At 37.9% G+C, this 20,047-nt stretch overlaps 1 protein-coding gene across 1 annotated transcript in view; it reads left to right on the top strand.

Annotated features, from left to right (window-relative positions):
• Positions 1 to 20,047, top strand: part of LOC108776631 (zinc finger protein castor homolog 1) — a 57,875-nt gene that overhangs the window by 4,554 nt on the left and 33,274 nt on the right. Inside the window, exon 4 of the mRNA XM_018543304.1 lies at positions 18,463 to 18,878. Within this exon, the coding sequence (XP_018398806.1) occupies positions 18,463 to 18,878 (416 nt within the window). The remainder of the gene's footprint in view (positions 1 to 18,462; positions 18,879 to 20,047) is intronic.

Raw genomic sequence — 20,047 nt, 5'->3', positions numbered from 1 at the left:
TTCTCTCTGAGAGTAATACGCTGCCATATCATATCGCGTTTATTCTGTGATGAAATAAATACTCTACAAGAGTATATTAACGTCTAGGAATACCCATCACAAGATTATATTGATCACATTCACTTCTTTATACTAGAAGTCGACTTATGTTCACACAGAAAGAAACGATTTTGCTGAAGTATCTAAAAACTTATACAGATCTGAACTTTCAGATTAGTCTAGTTATAGCTAGTTGCTAGAATGTCTAAAGTTTTGTAAGGGGAATTTTCTGCGTAATTATTTTGATGATCCAACAAAATTATTTTTGGATCTGTATATATCTATATTTTTAAATACTTTATTAAAATCGTTCTTCCTAAGCATGATCTATTGTACATTCCATATCCTATGTTTTCAAACTTCTGTTATGATCCGTCCTATCAAATATTAGATCAATTCTCTCTGTCAGACTTTCCGTTCAGTTAATCGCTCTATTTCATGGCGCCGTGATATTAATGCGATACAACGAGGGCACAAAAAAGGTGTGTGTACCAGCAGTGTCGTACAATCGTCATGCTGAACGAGCGGGGGAGCAATAATCTGGCGTGAAGAAAAGCAGAAAACTCACCTATGTGCGCCGAGTAGAAGAGTGAGAGAGAGAGATATGGGGTACTTGAGTAGGATTGGAGGGTGGGGTCCGATGAGAGGTGAGGAGGGAGGATACCGCGATGCCTCTGTGAACCCATTAATCATTCCACCCGGATAAAAGGTAGTAAAGATGAAAAGAGAAGACGGACAGTCGGACGGACAACGGGCAGGCACGCAGCACAGACGCTGGAAGGAGCAGATAGAAGAAAGAGGGAGAACACGACTCCTTTCCTCTTTCTCCGTTCGCTTCCTCTCTCGCGAGCGTGAGCGCGAGCACGCAGGATCATTTTTTATTTTTGTCCTTTTCGAAATTCGTCGGACGCCTCGCCATTGTCAGGGCCCGCGGAGACTCTCGAGAGACAGGGCCTCTTCCCCGGGGCCCCCGGGCGTCGTTCCGTCGCACGGGGCCAGATTCATTAACTGATAGCACACGATTCCTTCCCCCCCCCCTCCCCCCGGCTCGATTACGTTTTTTAACGATATCCGTCCGCAGCGCTGAGTCGGAAGAATGATCATCGAATCCCACCCGTCGGGCGAGAAAATCCGCTCCGTGTTCAAAATCGGCTCGAACCGACCGATCGACGGGGCCATCTCTTTCTCACCGCGTACAGATAGTCGTTCAATTTAAGCGAGGCTTTAAAAAGTAATCGACGTTATAGCGGATGATTATCTACTTGAAAAGACACACACGTGTTCCAAGAGGAAAGGAAAAGAATTCTGGAGCCCGCGAACTCACCAAGCAGTTGTTTCTAAATCTCTAGCTCGTCATATACTACAAATCTCTTTAAAAAAAAGAACTCTTTGGCGTAAAAAGATTCAGTTTCGAAAAAAGCGAACCTTCTTTTAGTCTCTGAGAAGACGGTTCGGCCGCTGCGAACCCTCCCTCGTTAAGAGACGCGGGATTCAAAAAGCCAGCTAACTCGACTGCTATTCAACGAATCTGTCGTATCTACTGGCCGGGTTTAATTCGAGACGTTGGTAGCAAGGAATGGAACAGCGAATCGATGGTATTAAAAAGAGGGGAGCGACGGGGGGATTTGGATCAGCCTGGTTACGAGCTTTTATGTGCCTCGCTCGGGCATATATATGTATATATGAGTTAGGTATGATGGTCCCCGAGGACGAATCGTTGCGAGGTCGAAATCGGAGCTTCCTCCTTGAATGCGGACAAAGAGTCCCCCTTCTTGGTTGACGAGAGGCGTTAAGGATCTCTGGTGGTCGAATCCAGTCGTTGAATCGAGAATTTGTAATGTATTTCGACGAAATTTATGCAAGTAGAAAACGAGAAAAGAGGAAGAAAAGGAAAATAGTGCTATAGAGGAATACGAGTTACCTTTTGCTGTCGCCTTAGACTTTTATTCTTATTCTTAGAGCTTTCCAAATGATTTACGTTGCGGATGGTAATGTTTTTCACAATTTCCTGTTTTATCAGATATTCACGATAATGCGCGAAATGTATATCTCGCACTCGGGCGAGAATATTTTCTGCTAAGCAGAATGAAAGAAGAAGAAGAAGAAGGTGCAGAGAAAGATGGACGAATCTTGCGAGACGATAATCGTCGCTGAATTCCCTCGGTGCGACGAGATCGTGAAACGTTTTATGAAAGCTTTTATGAAAGGCTTTACGAGCCACGGACCGAACTGGGGCCCCGAGTTCGCTTCTGCTACACACGTGCTGTCACGGCGACGAGCCCCCCTGAAACCCCGCGGGGCCCTATTCTTGTCCTCCACCTCTCTTTATCTTTCCCTCTTTTACGCGGCTCCACAACGAGAGAGTCGCGTTTTCTCTATCGATCCTCGAAAGTGCCTCGTTTTTCATCATCATCATATCCGTCGTCAATACCTCGTCTCTCCCTTGATCGCGTCCTTCTCTTCTTTTCTCGTTTTCCGTTTTTTTTTTTCCTCGCACTCTTCTCGTTCATCCTCGGATATATTTCATAGCCGGTATTTTCCTCGGCTGAAATTTTTTCGCGACGTCGAAGAGTAAAGCTTAGATTAACGTTCTGCGAGAGCACTGGAATGCCGATGTCATTTGCATAAGAAAACGACCGAATCGATGGTTGTTTAAATGTTCATCTTCTCCACGATTAATTTCCATTGAAAACTTGAATTTTTTTTTTTCACCATCATTCGTACAACTATCTTGTAGTCCGTGCGACGTTGATGTCCGCTTCCGGGTCAATTGGATCTCCTCAGCTTTTTTGTTCTCCAATTAAGTTCTGAGTCAGAGAGCGGTGGCAAGAGGGGGACGTTCTATTGACGTTGGACGCGGTACAGTCCTTGCAGTAGCCTGCATTCGCGACGATTCTATGTATCGCTCGAACTTCTGTCTCTTTTTTTTTTGACAACGATCGGCATCATCGCAATTGGAATCGTTAACGAGCCTGTCTGCGTCATGAATCGATTATTTGCGAAGATTCAGAATTTTTCTCCGCGATTATAAATTGACGTATCGATGAACTTTAACACGGAGGCATCGACGAATAGGGAAGCATAGAACGGTAATCAAGTTAAACCGCCGATTATGAGCAGTTATTATCCGCGAGACTGGATGTTCTTGCGAAATCATCTCGGATCGTCGCCGATAAAGTCGAGTTAAAGTCGATAAGTTATTGTGATACGGGATATTTATGCAATAATATTTTTTCATCTTCAAATCATTTGTTGTATAAATATGATTTCTTTCCTGACATATAATAGATGTAAAAATAAAATTTTAGGTTTTAATATTTCGAGGATCCATTAAGAAAAATTTCTGGACTTGTTTGATTCATGGAAATTTTATATTTACTATTATATTTATCCCATAATATTGTACGTTAATCTTTTTTTTACAACAATAATATAATAATAAAAGTGAAAAGAGAAATGTCATTTAAATAATAAATCAATAATTTTTTCTTATTTATAAAATTTTACAAAATGCTCTTAACAAAAATTTTCTTTACAAGTTTTGTGTGTAAACTTATATTTTTCTTTTGTATTTAAATCACAAATAGAATTGTAATATTATTCCAATATCTAACTTTGATTATAGTTGGTTTTTATTCATATTTAGTTGATTTATTCGTATAGCGATCTTATTTCTCACTTATCATTGCTTATATTTTCTATTTTTTGCTCGATTCTTGCCAGAACAAAGTTGTTCACGACGTTACGGACAGAAAACGATTTGAAAAGAAACGTCATTTCTCAGAAAAAAATGAAAGAATGTTCATTTCTATCAACATGAATCTTTATTTAATCTTGATTTAACTTATTTTTTATTTCTTTCTAGTTCTAAGAATTAGAAAAGGATAAAGAATAAATAAAACCAAAGTTCAAATCAATCTACACTAGTATTATAAAAATGAGCATTATATTTGATTTTTGTGGGAAACCCTTCAGTGGAAAACGTGATGAATTTGCGGTTTTATTCCTTGGTAAAACTAACATCACGATCAAACAGAAAAATTAGATTAGGATATTATACATCTTCTATGAAATCCTTTCCCATTCTCGTTCATTCTCCGCGAGCGTTCTCTCCTGCTTATTCTTTTTCCTCTACTCCTTGCGGCATCTTGTTTATTTTGCCCGTCAGTTCGCTGACACTTGGACATTCGTTTAAATTTAGAATTCAATAGGTTCCTTTTACCGACCGTACTTTCGTGCCTTAACGGATTCCCCGCTCGCCGAAGATTATTTGTTTAATTCCAGCTCTGCGTCGATCTCTCGCCGTTTCCCGTGTTTCTCGTCCTCGTCCAACGACTGTCAACCCGGAACTCGCTTCTTCTTATGCCATTGCTGTTTAACGCGTAACTATCTCGAGTACGTTCCTCTTTCTTTCTTATAGACACTCCGAACAAACCGACGACAAACACCGTACAACATTACGCTTTTCAACGGTATCTTAATTATCATTCTCTTATCGGCGATCTTTAATAAATAAATTATTCAACGCACACATTTCACTGTTTCAATTATAAATATGCATGGAATTGTAAAATAATACTATAAATATATGAAATAGGTATTTGACTCAGTAAACAGAAACATATTGTATTTGTAGCTTAGAGTATTTTCAATTTATTCTTTATGCGGATCAATATCGCGAAGAATATTAAATACGAAATGTACCGAACAATATGCGTTGTAATTAATAATATTTAATAAACTGTTTGTTACACGCTGTGAACAAAATTCGATGCGCAGTTAAAAATATATTTCATACATGCAGTTATAGAAGCATCCTTGACCGACTTGTTTCTCATTGGTTCTATAATTCTCGTAGTCCTATATGATTTAATATTAATTAAATAAAATAATCAAACTTGGCGTATATATATTTTTATATTATTCTAATACCAAATTCTAATTATTAAAATATCAAATTAATATTATTTGATCACACTAGAAATTATATTTATTTTCATCAAAATTTATTTAACCAAATATGTTGTTAATTTAATTACGATTACTTTTTCCGTGGAGATAATTAAAAATTGTGCCACATAAACTCGATAAAATGTTCGCGACATTTTTAGCATAAGCGTTAAGTGCTTTTATTTACGTCCTCTTTTTCGAAACGTTACCTTCCTCGACTGTATTACCCGAAGACGCGAAGAATATCGGGGTGTAAGTGCATCGATCGCTTTATTACTTTATTTCTCCGCGCATCTACTCACGCCGTGCCGGCGAGGTGCGACTTTTACGGCCGTTTCTTTGTGCCATCCTCGCCGACGCAGCGCCGGCGACAAGTAGTTCTCGTCGAATCAATGGGATCCAGCGGACACTTCGTCGTCTCACCGCATCCTTGATAATTTTATCTTTACGAGTACCGGTTTCGCACGCGCATATATATTCCCGAGATTAGCCTCCGTTATACTCGGACTTGAGAGAAACTCCGTATTTGTGTGAAAATCCGCTTTTCTCTTATGAGACCGCGATTTTACATATTTTTTTACTCAATGTAAACGTTTTCACTAAAAAGAAATATTTGATTGCTCTCACTTTTATGAATCGATATAAATAATCCTCTAAAATTGACGCGAGTCTGTTGTGATTACATTCAATTTATGTTACATTTGCAAGTTTGAATTATTGTTATTAAAATAAACTAATTGTATTTATAGATACACGTGTTTTTATACGAGTCATTTATGTCATTTTCTTCGAAATTAATTAGTGCCTTTTAGTCAACATAAATTAAATGGGTCTCACAGACTTAACGTCAGTAACTATGTTACAGATTTTGACGTCAGCTCGGGAGGATTAATATGATTAGTCATCGCTGAGAAATTTACATATTTTAATTTTGAAGAACATATATTATTTGGCATTCTAATAATTTTTAAAACGCAAATAACATAGCCATTTATTTTATTATAATATTGTATGTACGCGATTCGTATTTTTAATTTTTCTGAAATTATCGATTGTATGTAAAAATTATTATTTCAAAGATGACTAAAAGTAGATTCCTGTTTTGTCCCCTTATTCGCAGCACTTCTTTGCACTCCTCACTCGCGGTGTCAATAATCAAATGAAAAGGGTGGATCTTCCATTAGTATTTCCACGGAGACTCCACGAGCTCGATTAATTTTTCAAACACTCCCATCTCTCAGCTTTGTCGATGCGTGCACTAAGATAGGGAAAGCCAGAGAAAGAAAAAGAGAGGGAGAGAGAAAGAAGAGGTGCATCGTGGTCGAGAAGGCCCATTAGGCCTCACGGGCGCTGAGACCCCGTGAGCCCCTTGTCAGTCTCCGAAAACCAGAAAGTCAGCTTGTCAAATTAATCACGGATGACCAATCCATCAGGAGGCATTCCTAGCCGAGGAGGATCTCCTTCGTCGTTGCTGTTGTCGTCGTCGTCGTCATCGTCTTCGTCGTGGCTGTCGTCTTCTTTCTTTTCACGATCAACGTGACGTTGCTCTCTTCGCTTCTCCGATTGGTTTCACAAACTCTCAAATCGGTTTTATTCGTGACAATTAAAAATGCTTATTAATTAACTCTGAGCGTACGTATTAAGTACATTTGCAATTATACGAGTTCAAACTGACCTTAATTATCCACGCAACAATCCAGATTGGACGAATCGTGAACACGACGAAAAAAAAAAAGCAGAGGTAAAGTACATTTGTCTTTGAGAAACCCGTGACGAGACTGCTCGAGGACACGAGAGGGCGTCGATAACCCTTCGCACCCTTTGCGTTGGATATTGCTTTGATTTTAGAGCATCTTGAGAGAAGTTCCGCTCGTGAAAAGACTGTGACGAATAAACGAGAAAATAAGAGCAGATTATCTCGTGGGAGTACGGATACCCGAAAACACATGGCCGGTACAGTCCAAGAAAGAAACGCCATCGGCCCTGCATTTCAGATTTGTTCCAGCATGCATTCTCTCAAGAACGTGTGGATCTCTTTTTCTTCTTTTTGCTTTTTTTGTTTGTTTCTCTGTCAATCAATTCGTTCATCTCACCGATATTTGTTTGGCAATCGTGCAATAGCTCGTCGCGCCTCTGCCAAGTATTTATTACAGCCAATTGCCAAATTAACGGCCTACAAGTCGACTTTAGCATCGATCGAACGAATTGGAGATCGTTTATATTTAAATCAATGCCTCCCCGTTCAACATAGTCATCGTTATTCTCTTAATAGCCTCGAATCATCGACTGTTTCTTGCTATTTTGATTATCATCTGTTGCTTAAATTTCTTTAAATCTCAAATAAAACGGTATATATGGATTTAAACTTTTTATCCTTTTTATACGTAATTAATAATAAGATAAAATGAAATATAAGAGAATTTTTTCACAATGGGCACAAACACATAAGTATAGCAAGCAAAATATTTGCCGACTCTTACGAAGGGTTTAGAGAGAAATCGCATTGCTCCAGGGCGATTTTGCCAAATAAAGGGTTAAGGGCCGAATCTCAGGAGCCTTTTATCCCCGAGCCCGATTCGTTGGATGATGCAGAAAGAAAAAACCCGCGAAAGTCAGTTTGTCCAACCTAATACAGTGTCTGTGATATTGGTGATCTTAATGAACCTCTCTCTCTCTGTATGTAACATATTATACAATATTGTCACATTTTTCAAATTATCAAGTACTATTACGTCTGCAATTACTATTACATTTTGTATTATTGCGAGAATTTGCAGAATTTGAGGAGACTTGTCCCAAAGCACCCAATACATGACGCGCTTCCTTTCTTTCTCTCTCCTTCCTCCTCCATTCTCTTTTTTTTTTTTTTTTTTAGTTAATTTCAAAGATTGCAGATTTTCCGCGGGATTGTACATTCCCTCGTTAAATACGTTAAACGGGATCTAGACGCGAGTCGCGAAAGGTCGGAAGTGAGAAACCATTAAAGACACGCCGGTTAAATATGACGGACGTAGCGCCAATTACGTGCGACGTGTCCTACTTTACATTGATGACAAGGAGGAACGTTGCGATCTTTATATTCAACAAGAATCTTTCTCATGTGTAAATACAGGGAAATGAAGAGAACGTTAAAAGAGCATTTTCAAGCTTGCGTACTTTATGAAAACATCTCTCGTGGACAATTTTCTAATGTGTGTAATACAGAGGGACGAGAGAAAAGAACTTGCAGAAAACATGATCGTCTAATCTTAATATTTAAATTTTGCTGCTGAACGAAGCTCCACGGCATCAGTCAGAAAACGAGGTTTCGCGATCGAGAAGGCGATGAAGATGGAATTTATGAAGAACGAGAGAGAGAGAGAGAGAGAGAAAGAGAAATGAAGAAAGAGAGAATGAGAAGGAGAGAATGGCAGCATATAACCGATTCTCGAACTCATAAATTTTAAATTATGTCAAGCAAAAAGAAAGGACGCGCGATGGGACCCGACCTCGGGTAAAATAAGAGGAACGCGTGGAGTACTCCTTTCTCCCCGCTGTGGCCCCCGGTTGCTCTAGAAAAAGACAGAGAGGGACAAACTCACCTTTGTAGACGCGAATAAAAATGAGAAATTATTTTCATACAATATAAGTGGAACTATTCTTTGCATTTTTATTTATCCTATGTTCTTTCGACGTTTTTGAAGTACAGCGTCGAGAAATAGTGAAGTTAATATGAAGAAACGTAAAAATATAATAAAATCCGTTATTCTTCTTTCTCTCTCTTAAAGATGCACGTAATCAAGCAGCAAAGCAGCAATGCATCACGATACCATCAGGCAGCAACGATTAATTCCGGCTGATTTGCATATGTGTTGGACAATCAGAGAAGGTATTTCCTTCTCGTCTCATCCGTCCAAACGAGAGAGAAAATCGTAAACTCAGAGCACGGGCAAAAACGGCGAGACTAAAGGCCACTGTCAGGGAATTATTAGGGTTTCTACATCGTAAGGCCCCGCTGGCAGCACAGACGGTCGGCGATGGTGGGGAGGAAGGGCTCATTGCCTCGACACGTTTTCCATACGCGAAATCGCTTTATGGGGGTCGCTATACGAAATTTCAGAGGGCCCCATTACCGCGCGTCGGGAGGGGCCCCGTCGAGTCGAATTTCCGGCATTAATTCGACATTATGCGATATTCAAATCTGTGCCGTGGAATTTTTTCAGTCTAACGAGATTCTGCTCCGCTTCCCCCTCCGCTTGAGCCTCAACCTCTTGTTCCCTTGTCGATGCGCGGAGATTCGAGCTCGCTCCATTATAGAAAATTGCGGAATGTGCTGGAGTGTCATTTTCTTTTTATTGTCATGATAATTCCCCGCTGACCGTTCGGAGATCGTGTGCGCGACAAAGCACATGTCTGCGCATATCGATTGGGACAATCATATTTGATATATACGTATACTATTACAGTTAATTTTTTATTTTTATTTTTTCATAACACGCGGAGATTGCATTCGATGTTATTTAAAAGGACACAAACGTTGACAGTGTTATAATTTCCTACTCACTAATTAATTGTTATGTACATCATGCGTTATATTAAATTTATATTGTTGGAATGGAAAATAACATTGATGTATAACAGTATACTATTAGTTTGTGTTTTGCGAGAACGTGGTAAACAAAGGATATCTTAGATATGAAGCAATGAATAGTTTTTGAGCTATTATGCGTGTACCAAAGGTTCTCTGTGAGCATAAATTTTACCCCTTTCATACACCACCGTTCAAAACCCATTATTGAGTCGTAATCTTTTGTTCATTGCATTTTAAACTTCATAATGTGTGAAAATTAATTTCATTTTACCGGAACCCCATACAATTAATGTAGAGTGTTCTTTAGAAATCCACGGTTTAACCGGTTCAATACAAAAGGGGTCGATCGAAATCTTAATTATTGGATCGAAATCTTAATTATTGGATAAATTTTCACAATAAATACCTCCCCGATGTATGTTTCTCACGTATGGAGAATTATCTCATTGCACTCTTCGTCGAATCAGGCGCGAATGAACAGCGATCGGACGACGGAGGCTGACCGCGCGTGAGGACCGCCGAGTAGCGCGCGCGGCGTTCCTTTGTTCGCGGCCAGTTTCATTTTTCGAGTATGGAGGATAATTAATCTTGGGTGGGCATAAAAGGGTTTTCGGGTTCGGCCACGAGAAAAAATGAGCGCAGCTCTGGCGTTCGGCCGTGGCCAGTTCCCCCCCCCCCCCCCCTCGCTACCCGCGTCTCTTCTCCTTCAGGCCCCACACTCCCCTCAGGTGGACTCCTGCCCCCGCGCTTATATATATTCTCCCTTTCCTTTCCGTCTTAACATTTCTCCTCATCTTTCTCCTTCTCCTTGATCTCTTTTTCCATCCTCGCTCTTTTCTCTCTCGTTTATCCACTTAGTTGCCTCCCACACGTAGCACCGCGGGATTCTAAAATCATCTCGTCTCCGATACTCGATGTCCAACCACCCTCCTGCCGCCCTCTCTTTCCCTTTTTTTTTCCCGGAATTTGAGTCAATAAAAAATCGCTTGGAACAAAGAAACGAACGGCCGCCAATTTCTCACCGGATAATGCCTCGGCCCATCGGTCCCGGGGAGAAGGCTAATCACGACTGGGCATCTCGACTTCTGTTAGGTGTTAAAAATGGACCCCGCGGGGCCCTGCGTTCTTTATCTCGCGGCTGGACCGTGCAGATCCCCCAATCCGCTCGTCCCCGAGACGTTAAATATTAAAATTTGGAAACGTTACACCCGGTTGCGCCCACATGAGATTCCCGCTTTCGAGCAGGAGCGAAGGCAGTTGCGATAAAATATCAGAATGACGCGCATCAATTTCCGTTCGTGTTCGTGGTGGTTCGTGATAAATCTGAATATATCTTACCCGTTTCGCGATATAAATCGCCGCCTCGAGTATTCCCCGAAAGTTGATTCGTCGAATTTGTTAACTCTCGTTTTGCTTTTGCACATAATATATCCAGTCGATTCCCTCATTCTCGAGGAAGGCGCGAGATTGGCTCGAGTCGAGAGCTCTCTAATGACGTGGATGCATTCACTGCGGTCGATATATCGTTCGCGATTACGATGAGCCGAAGGAATCGGCGATTTATCATGGAGATACGTGCGCAAACTCGGCTTTCCCTTAGAATTCTCCTCGATTAGGCACATCGACCGCTCGATGGATCGTCTGCAATATCCGTTGCTTGATTTGGAATTCACGTTCCTTACGAACGGGCAGCTTACTTCCGTTAACGATTCCGACTTGGACGGCGAGCCCAACCACGTATGTAGTTAGGCACGCGTAACGCGAGGCTCTGAACGCGCCCGTGTTTCGTTACACGACGACGAAGCGCTCGAAATTCGATTCTGGCGAGAAACAAGAAAGCCGAAGCCGTCGGCCTGCCGGTAATCTCACTTTCGTGTTTGGAATACCGAATTTACGTAACGCGGTGCGTCACGCGCGCGGGAGGGATCGGGTTGGAAATCGCGTGATTGAGTAATATTTCATCGACTATTATTTCATTTTAATTTTCTAGGGATGGCATTGTCTTGTCATTAAAAAAAAACTGTTCTTTTTTTAATTCATTGTACTCGAAAATATCTTGTACGGTCTCTATTCTGTAATTCTTCATGACAATGTCGGTATCGTTACATTGTCATTACGCAAATTATATATAATGATATCGATACTGTCGTGTTAAAAATTTAAGTGAAGAATTTGTCGATATATTTAGTACTACACATACATTTCCACGTCTTCAATTCTTAAACGTATACTAATCTCGAATTTATCACGAATCTATCCTGAATTTAATTTTAAATTGAACGTTGCAAATATGTAAGTTCCTAGAAGGCGTCAGTTCGTTTATCCGTTTGCAAGATTTGTTAGAAATGATTTTTACAAATTCTTATTAATAAATCCCAAGCCTTAGCTCCACCGAGACAAAATGTAGAAAGTGAAATCAGTACGGATCAGTTAATCAAAAATTAATTTCAATAAGATTCTTCCAATAGTTACTGCAGAGAACCAATTTATTTTATATTGTATCTGTCCGTAATTTAAATTTGCGGACTTCTCATCACGCACTTCGAGATGCTGTCGTATTATTTGATCCGTTCACGATGTTCTCACGCGGAAATTCGAGAATAACTACGGCGGAAGAACAGCTTTCGCAGGAAACCGGCGAAAACGATTACTCAGATTTCTTGACGAAAGGAGTGTCTTCGTGTTTCGCTTTGCTCCTCAGTGATGCAGCCACCTTTTACCGTATCCCTTCCGATTTTCCCCAGAAGAGCAAACTACCCGTTCACGCAGAGTTGAAAGAGGTGAAGGAAGAAGAAGAGAGTGTAACCCTCCAAGGCATGCCCAACCCCAGCGGGTCACGGAGAGAACGGCGTTTTACCAACTATTAACTCGCCTTTACCCCTGTTTCTTACCCTCGCGGTCTAGCTAAGGGATGCCAAAGGGAAGGGAACGGAGGGTCCGTCAGGCGCCGACGAGATAGAAACGAAATTGAAAAAAGGTGCGCGCGGAATCCCTTCGCGCATGTATTTCTTTCCCTACTCGAAGATCCACGCGTAATCTCCCGTTTTTTCTTCTCGCGCTATTTTCGTTCTCTCCCCCTCTGCAATATTTCTCTTTCCACTTTTCCGGACTCTCCGAGATGGACGCGTGCAGGTAACGGGCCAGATATACCTGCACGACTCCTCGAAGAGGGGACGGAACAGAAAGGAAAAAAAAAAACGCTAGATCTCTCTGGGGGTCACGCTCGATTTAATCCCTGAGAAAAATCGCGCGATTCCCCTCGCGCGGCAGAGCGCAGTTGATTTTGGGGGTTAACCGATTTCCCTGCGAAATTTGAAATCCAAGAACGCGTTTTTTACTACCGTTTTTCGATTTGACCTGAGCGATACACCCGTTTAAAGGCTTAAGTATCTCGTAAAAATGGGCTCGAGAATACAAGGCGAGGTCTTGGCTCCCCCTTCTCTATTTCTTTTTTTTTCGCGCAACTTCCGAGGTTAGAGGGTCGGATGTCAGTCGCCGTCTCTAATTTGAACATCGAGCGAATATATCCGAGTAATCTCTCTTGTTCAGTTTATATTGTTCAATTTCTGGATGAAGATTTTGACAGATATATATTCCATAATTATACTGTGATAATGTAGACTTTTGAAATCAGAAACTTTGATACTGAAATTATTTTTTCTTTCTAATAACCGATTTTTTCTCCCTGTACCTCTTTCTGTCTGCTTTTATTTTACGAACTTTAATGCTTAAATCTTTTCACGAGTAATTGATTTATTTTCATTCCTGCATCGCAGCTTATTGTGTTTCGCACGGTGTTTTATAAACGAGGAATCTTGGAAAGATGACTCGCTGCAATACGTTTTTTTGCTGCGATTGTGTATCGATGGAGCATGACTCGCCGCTGTGTGAGACGATTTGGAGCAAAGACGAAAGGGAGAACGTCTCCGGAGGAAGCGAAACATAGGATCCCCGCGGCGCGGTACCTTCTCCAGACTGGGTCTTAAAAATCGAGTCAATTTAAGGACTCGGCCGCGAGCAAGATACAGAGAAACGCGTATATGCATGCGATTCTTCAAGAATCTCCCTCGCGAGGATGAGAATTCATTTAAGCCCGGAACGAACATCGGATCTTTTTGCGCTATTTATGACGGCCCTCCTGCGTTATACGTTTTTATTAATTATAATCCCTTATTAATCACGAGAACAAAATTCTACGTTTGACCACGATATTTGATATGGAACCGAAATTAATAATTTAAAATCTTAAAATGTTGCTATAATAATATAATAATAAATTAAACATTAGACCGTAATGTAAATACACTGCTACACAATTAAGTGACTTATTAATCTTAGTGCTTTAAACGATATTTCGGTGTGAATTTATTGTATATACATATATCCTTATATATATGTTGTGTAAAGTGCGATTCGAATTAATTTTCGGTCTCGAAATGCAATCTTTAATTAAAATTGCAAGGATAGTAATATCACAAATGAAATTAACAAAAGTAATGATGCTAATAAACATTTTACCAAATATATTTGCACAAATATTTTCCCACAATAGTGCTTCGTTTTTTCGCGGAAATCCATATTACGAGGGTTAGTCATTATTCATTGATTGACAAAAATCTTGTCGATAGTAAGCGAACCATCGTGATCAGAACATTTCATTCGTTTAACGAAAAAAGATGAGAAGCGCATAAAAGGATGAAAGATCTAACCGCGAGAAACGAGGCAGGATAAATTGAAAAAAAGAAGAGATTCAAGGGGTAATTTTAGTAGACGTCATCGATCTAACCTTCAGGAAAGGCGTTCCAAGGGGGTCCCAGAGTTTTATTTTCAATGAAAGAATTTTTAAGCCCTTTCCCAAATTTAAGTCTACTCCTATCATGCTCGTCTCTCGTTTTCCTTATTCCTCATCTATTCTCAGGGTTTACTTGCGCGAATAAAACTCATCCTATCTACCTGATGTCTGCAGATTATATATATCCCCGCGGGGTGAAAATCCTGAAAACAAACTTTACTTGTATGCGATGGAATTATCGAGTCGTTTACGATTAGAATTTTATTTTTTTAACAGTTTATATATTTTTTTAATTAAAATTTTTTTAAACGTTTTTTAATGGCTTTTAAATTTTTTATAATATTTAGTTTTTATGTAAAGTAACCTATTAGGTTGTAATCATTTTATTTTGAAAGAAATTTCAACAAACTAAACTTGTTGAAAAATATGATCATATTATATGTATAAATATATATATTGTATGCAATAAAATTTATTTTATTACAAAAACTAAGAAGATTGATTGGTAAATGGAAGTTATTCAACATCGAATATTACGAATTTTTTGTATGCTCTTCCCCATATGTATAGAATAGTTGAGAGCAGATGTACCTGCAAGCAGTCGATTACGTGGCTTTTAGAATCGAGACGTCTCAATTTCACGACTTCGAACCCAAGAAAAAATTTCCCCCGCGGTTTCTCTCTTTTACTGCTTTGGACCAACCGCACATCCCCGTGGATTCACCGCCTCTTCCCAACTTATTATATCCATGGGCCAATCCGAAAGTCTATCACCCCTCTGTAAAGTCTTTCTGAAATTACGAAAGAAAGTAATCGCGCTAGAAATCAAAATACTGGCGAAGATCAGAACTCTACAATTTTTTGAATTTTTTTAAATATATAGGTACGTAAATATGACTTAAATTATTCAAAGCAGTGGCAATATTATTTTATTTCATTTTATTCCTTTTTCTTTTTGAAATAGTTCTGTACAAAGGAAACAGAAATGGACTAATAAGCCAAGCTTTAAGATTTTAAGATTTATCAAACGATTCCTATATGTACGTAGTTTTATTTTATGACAATCTAATAGTGAAACTGTCTTTTAACTGTTGACCTTTATACGTGCTATTTCCCAATCATTTATTTTGTATATTATTTTACATTTTTATTAGCATACTAAAAACGATCTTATTACAAGTCGGTACATTTGCGATTGCTACACATTTAAATTATAATATAATTGTAAGCAGTCAGCTTGGTTCATTTTTATTTCCTTTGTTTTAATCTATTCAGCCTTGAAATTATTTTTTATTGAAATAATACACGCGGAACAACAACCTCTCTAACAATAATTAAAAATGGTAATCGATTTAATAATCATGAATTGGTCCGAATGGGTCATTTCCGGCCGATAGCTTACAATTTTATAACGCTTCTTATCGAGACTTAAACATTTCTACAGCGCAAAGTTTTTGCGTTCGTTTAATTTAAAAGACTTATACGAGTCTCTTTTTATCGTGCAGATACGCATGAATTTCACTTGTCATTGTGAATTGTTATTCAATTGTTATTTAATAAATAACAGTCTATGAGTTTTTATCATTTTTATTTGATTCGTTTTGCAGTCAGCTTGGAAAACACATATCTATTAAAAATTCGATATAATATAAAGAGAGAAAGAGAGGCCAAAAAAATATATATTTAAATCAATAACAAAATACTAAAGAATATAATAAATAGAAAAGACATTATAATCGAAAAGACATCATAAACAATTATTACAGAAACAAAAGAAGCAATTGCTAAACAGACGTTTGGACCTCGCTTGGGCCATCCTCAATGTTAAAACGTATAAATTCAAATGTGATACCAATTAAATTAAAAAATAATATAATAAAATATCAATGTGAACCGACAAAAGTTATAAGTGTGTAATTTTTTAAATATAAAATTTATTCAAAACGTATACGTTTCGACCCTCGTTCGAGTCCTCTTCAGTACAAAAAAGATTAAATGTAAAAGTTTGTATATAAATAATAGCGTGTACACAAAATATAAACGTGGTAGTAATGTCCAAATTTAAGTCGAATCTTGTAATCATCTTTTTCACAATTATCTGTCAAACAGTTAATATCTTCTCTAATAACTTTCTTTTAAATTCCATTAAACTGAATAATGGAACAGTATAATGGAACTTGTACAATCTATTATAGTGTTATTTATTGAATAACAGCCTAATCTTGACGATTATTAAATCTAACAATTTGAAGATTCGACTTAAATTTGGACACTATACTATCACGTTATTATATTTTGTACGCGCTATTATTATATGCAAACTTTTATATTTAACAACATAGAAATAATAAAGGCTAAGAGCCAGTAATCCTTTACAATTTATCTTTTCTACTATTCATAACAGAATTAAATTTCATATTAACAATATTATCATGTCTAATAATAATAACACTTTTAAAAAAAAAATGTTTACTATTCCGTTTGTTAACTCGATTTCTGAAAAATTTAAACTATTGCTAATATGTTCAATTGCAAACTTGCTTACACCATACCTAACACATTAGGGAATTTCATAAAGAAAGGAAAAGATAAGTTGGAACATACACACAATCAAAATGTAGTCTACAAAATATCATGTGAGAATTGTGATGCAAGTTACGTAGGGCAAACAAAAAGACAGCTAAAAACTAGACTACATGAGCAGATATCAATAAAAGTTCAAAATCTCCATCAGTTATTTCAAACCACCGTATGGAAATGAATCACAACTTTAAATGGGATAAAATTGAAATATTAGATATAGAACCTTCTTATAAAAAAAGATTGGTATCTGAGATGGTCCATATAAACAAAAAAAAAATGTATGAACAGACAAAACGATACAAAGTCATTGCCCGAAATGTATTCGAATATGATACATTCCCTTTCGCCTTCCTAAATTGTTTTCCTTTCCCCTCTCGACACTCTATGCTACCATCGTGTTATTTCCTTCTTCACATTACGTTATCTGACATCACATAAATCAGTTTTATTCCTGCAAAGTAGCTTAAATTTTAACAATAAGATATATGATATTGGTTTCTTCGTTTTTTAATTAAAGGACGCTCAGCATTTTATTATTATTGACAAGGAACATTTTATATTCATATATTTTGTTAACTTGGATTTAATAAGTACTTATCTCTTTTTGACTATTAGAATGTAACTTTTTTGCTACCTTTTTACTCTATTGACTAGAAATATAAAATGAAGAATACGAACTCATTTATCACCACACACATTAGGATATCTTGAATTAATTATTGACTCAGATTTTAATTTTATCAATTATTATAAATTTTAATGATATCAATTTTTGTAACATTGAAAATGACCCGATCGGAGTCGAAACGTATATTTATGTAATTTATGTAATTATTATATTGTATCATATATGTATATTATGTAATTATTATATTATTTGAATTATAACCGTTACATTTACTGGCTCTTATTATTTCTATGTTGTTTTATATTTACAAAGCCTTATAATTATATTACTTTTATATTTAATCTTTTTTATACTGAAGAGGACCCGAACGAGGATCGAAACGTATACGTTATTCATTTTGAATAAATTTTATATATAAAAAAAATACACACTTATAACTTGTGTATTAGGCTCACATTAGAATTTTATTATATTATTTTTGGATTTATTCATATGAGCCTATTGATTATCTTGCTTTTTATATCTATTAAAGTTAGCTGCGATAGGAAGCCAAAGTTAACTATTTTATGGATCGCTCGAGATATTCCATTGCTCTCGTTAAATCTCACGAAGAATCATAAGTATGTTAATAACGTTAATACGTCAACATTCAGATAGCTCTTTTTTTCTCACTTCTTAGTTAGCTCCAATAATACGCACCTTGGATTTCTCGAGAAAGAAGTCGTACATCATTATTGAAAAACGGCTTCGTCATCGATTACGAAACCATTGAATTCACGTACTGATTCTACGTTTTTGCAATTTCTTTCAAATTTATCATCTCTCTTTCGAATATTTATTAAAAAATCTTCTGTCTCTTGATAAATGGCTTAACAAAAATTTCTTTCCTTCTTCTTGTAGGAAAAATAAAGATAAAGGAGGAGAAGGACGCCTCGTCGATGGCGCCAGGAAGTCCACCTACGCCTCCGCATACCCCACAAAGTCCACAACGTGCGATCCCGTCTCTTAGCAATTTATCGCAATCCTGTCAAACGTCAAACGCAAACTCACCGAATTTGCAGCAGCAACAGCAATCGCAACAGCACCAATTGCAGGAGCAACAACAGCAGCAACAACATCCCGTACATGCCATGACTAATTCACCGTTGAGTCAAATACTGGTGCAGAATCCGGCATTGGCACAATTGCTGCAACAGAATCCAGCGATCTTGTCGCAGAATCCTCAGTTAGCGCAGCTGCTACAGCAGAATTTGCAGGCCCAGATGGGCAGCGTGCTCTTTCAAAATGTCAGGCGAGAAGAGTCCGACGATTCTAGGGTAAGTTTTCCCTTCGAGAAAACGCTGAAGGAAAAGTCTTGCTGCATCAATCGGAATTCTGGTAAATCCAATCAGAAAGATACAAATCGTACTCATCTATCGAATATTATAATCGAAATAACTAGAAATTCAATTACGATATCAGAATTCTTGTTATTGATACAACCAGAACTTTTTGTCACTATAATAATAATTATTTGACTCTGGTTTCGTCCCAGGGTTCATTACACTTCAGCCGATGTGGTAGACTATAATCTCGAGCACGAAAATGTCATTTAACGCTTGAAACAGCAACTTTCACAATCGTACGATTCTAAAGATCGTTATTACGAAGAATTCGACAAAGGCGCAAATGTCAACAATTATCGAGCGTATTAAAGATTTCAAGTAGCATTGAATCGTCGCTGAGTATTTCATCAAAAGTCAGACTACCGCGGGCTATATCCAAAAACAATACGTGATGACTCATCCGACTCGCTGTCGGATCATAAAGTTACCAACGGGAGCTGTGTGAGCTAAGTGTGCTAGAATAATTCAGCGCTTCTTAGAATCGTAAGCGACGAACAATCGGTTATGATACGTCGTAATAAAAGTCGATAGAGACTGCCGCCTGGTGATCATTCGCTCGTTGAATATCTTGGAGTTTTCTGTTTTTCATCGAATTGTTTTTTATTTATTTTCACGACTCGCTTTCTCAAAAAATTCCGTATTCTCGATAGATAAAAGTACAAAATACTTCACACAATAAAATTATAATATATACACGTTTTGCACTCGATGAATTTGGAGCTCTATGTTATAAAATTCATTTTATATATCCAAGCATATCTCTCATAAGACAAGAATATTTTTATTTAAAAAATATATCTTGTTTATTATCGAAATTAGGAGAAACAAATTTTGACAATAGAAAATTTAACATTATTGCGTTATTATTACATTATGATTAATACGATTTCGCAGTACAAGTGTCTACATATGTTAGAATACCAAAGAGAGGAGACACGAAACCGTACGGACGATCCAGCTATGGGATCGCTGCCGTGGAATCCCATACAGGGAGAATTGAAATTATTCCCCCGATTTTTGTCGTGTCGTTTACATTATTTTCGCCTTTGAATATTAATGGGCATATGCTCTCCGGCGTTATGGCACAAGAAGTAACAACG

Source organism: Cyphomyrmex costatus, unplaced genomic scaffold (genome assembly GCF_001594065.2).
Source record: "Cyphomyrmex costatus isolate MS0001 unplaced genomic scaffold, Ccosl1.0 scaffold367, whole genome shotgun sequence".
NCBI lineage: Eukaryota > Metazoa > Arthropoda > Insecta > Hymenoptera > Formicidae > Cyphomyrmex > Cyphomyrmex costatus.
The sequence above is the reverse complement of the archived record's forward strand: the minus strand, read 5'-3'. Positions and strand labels throughout refer to the sequence as shown.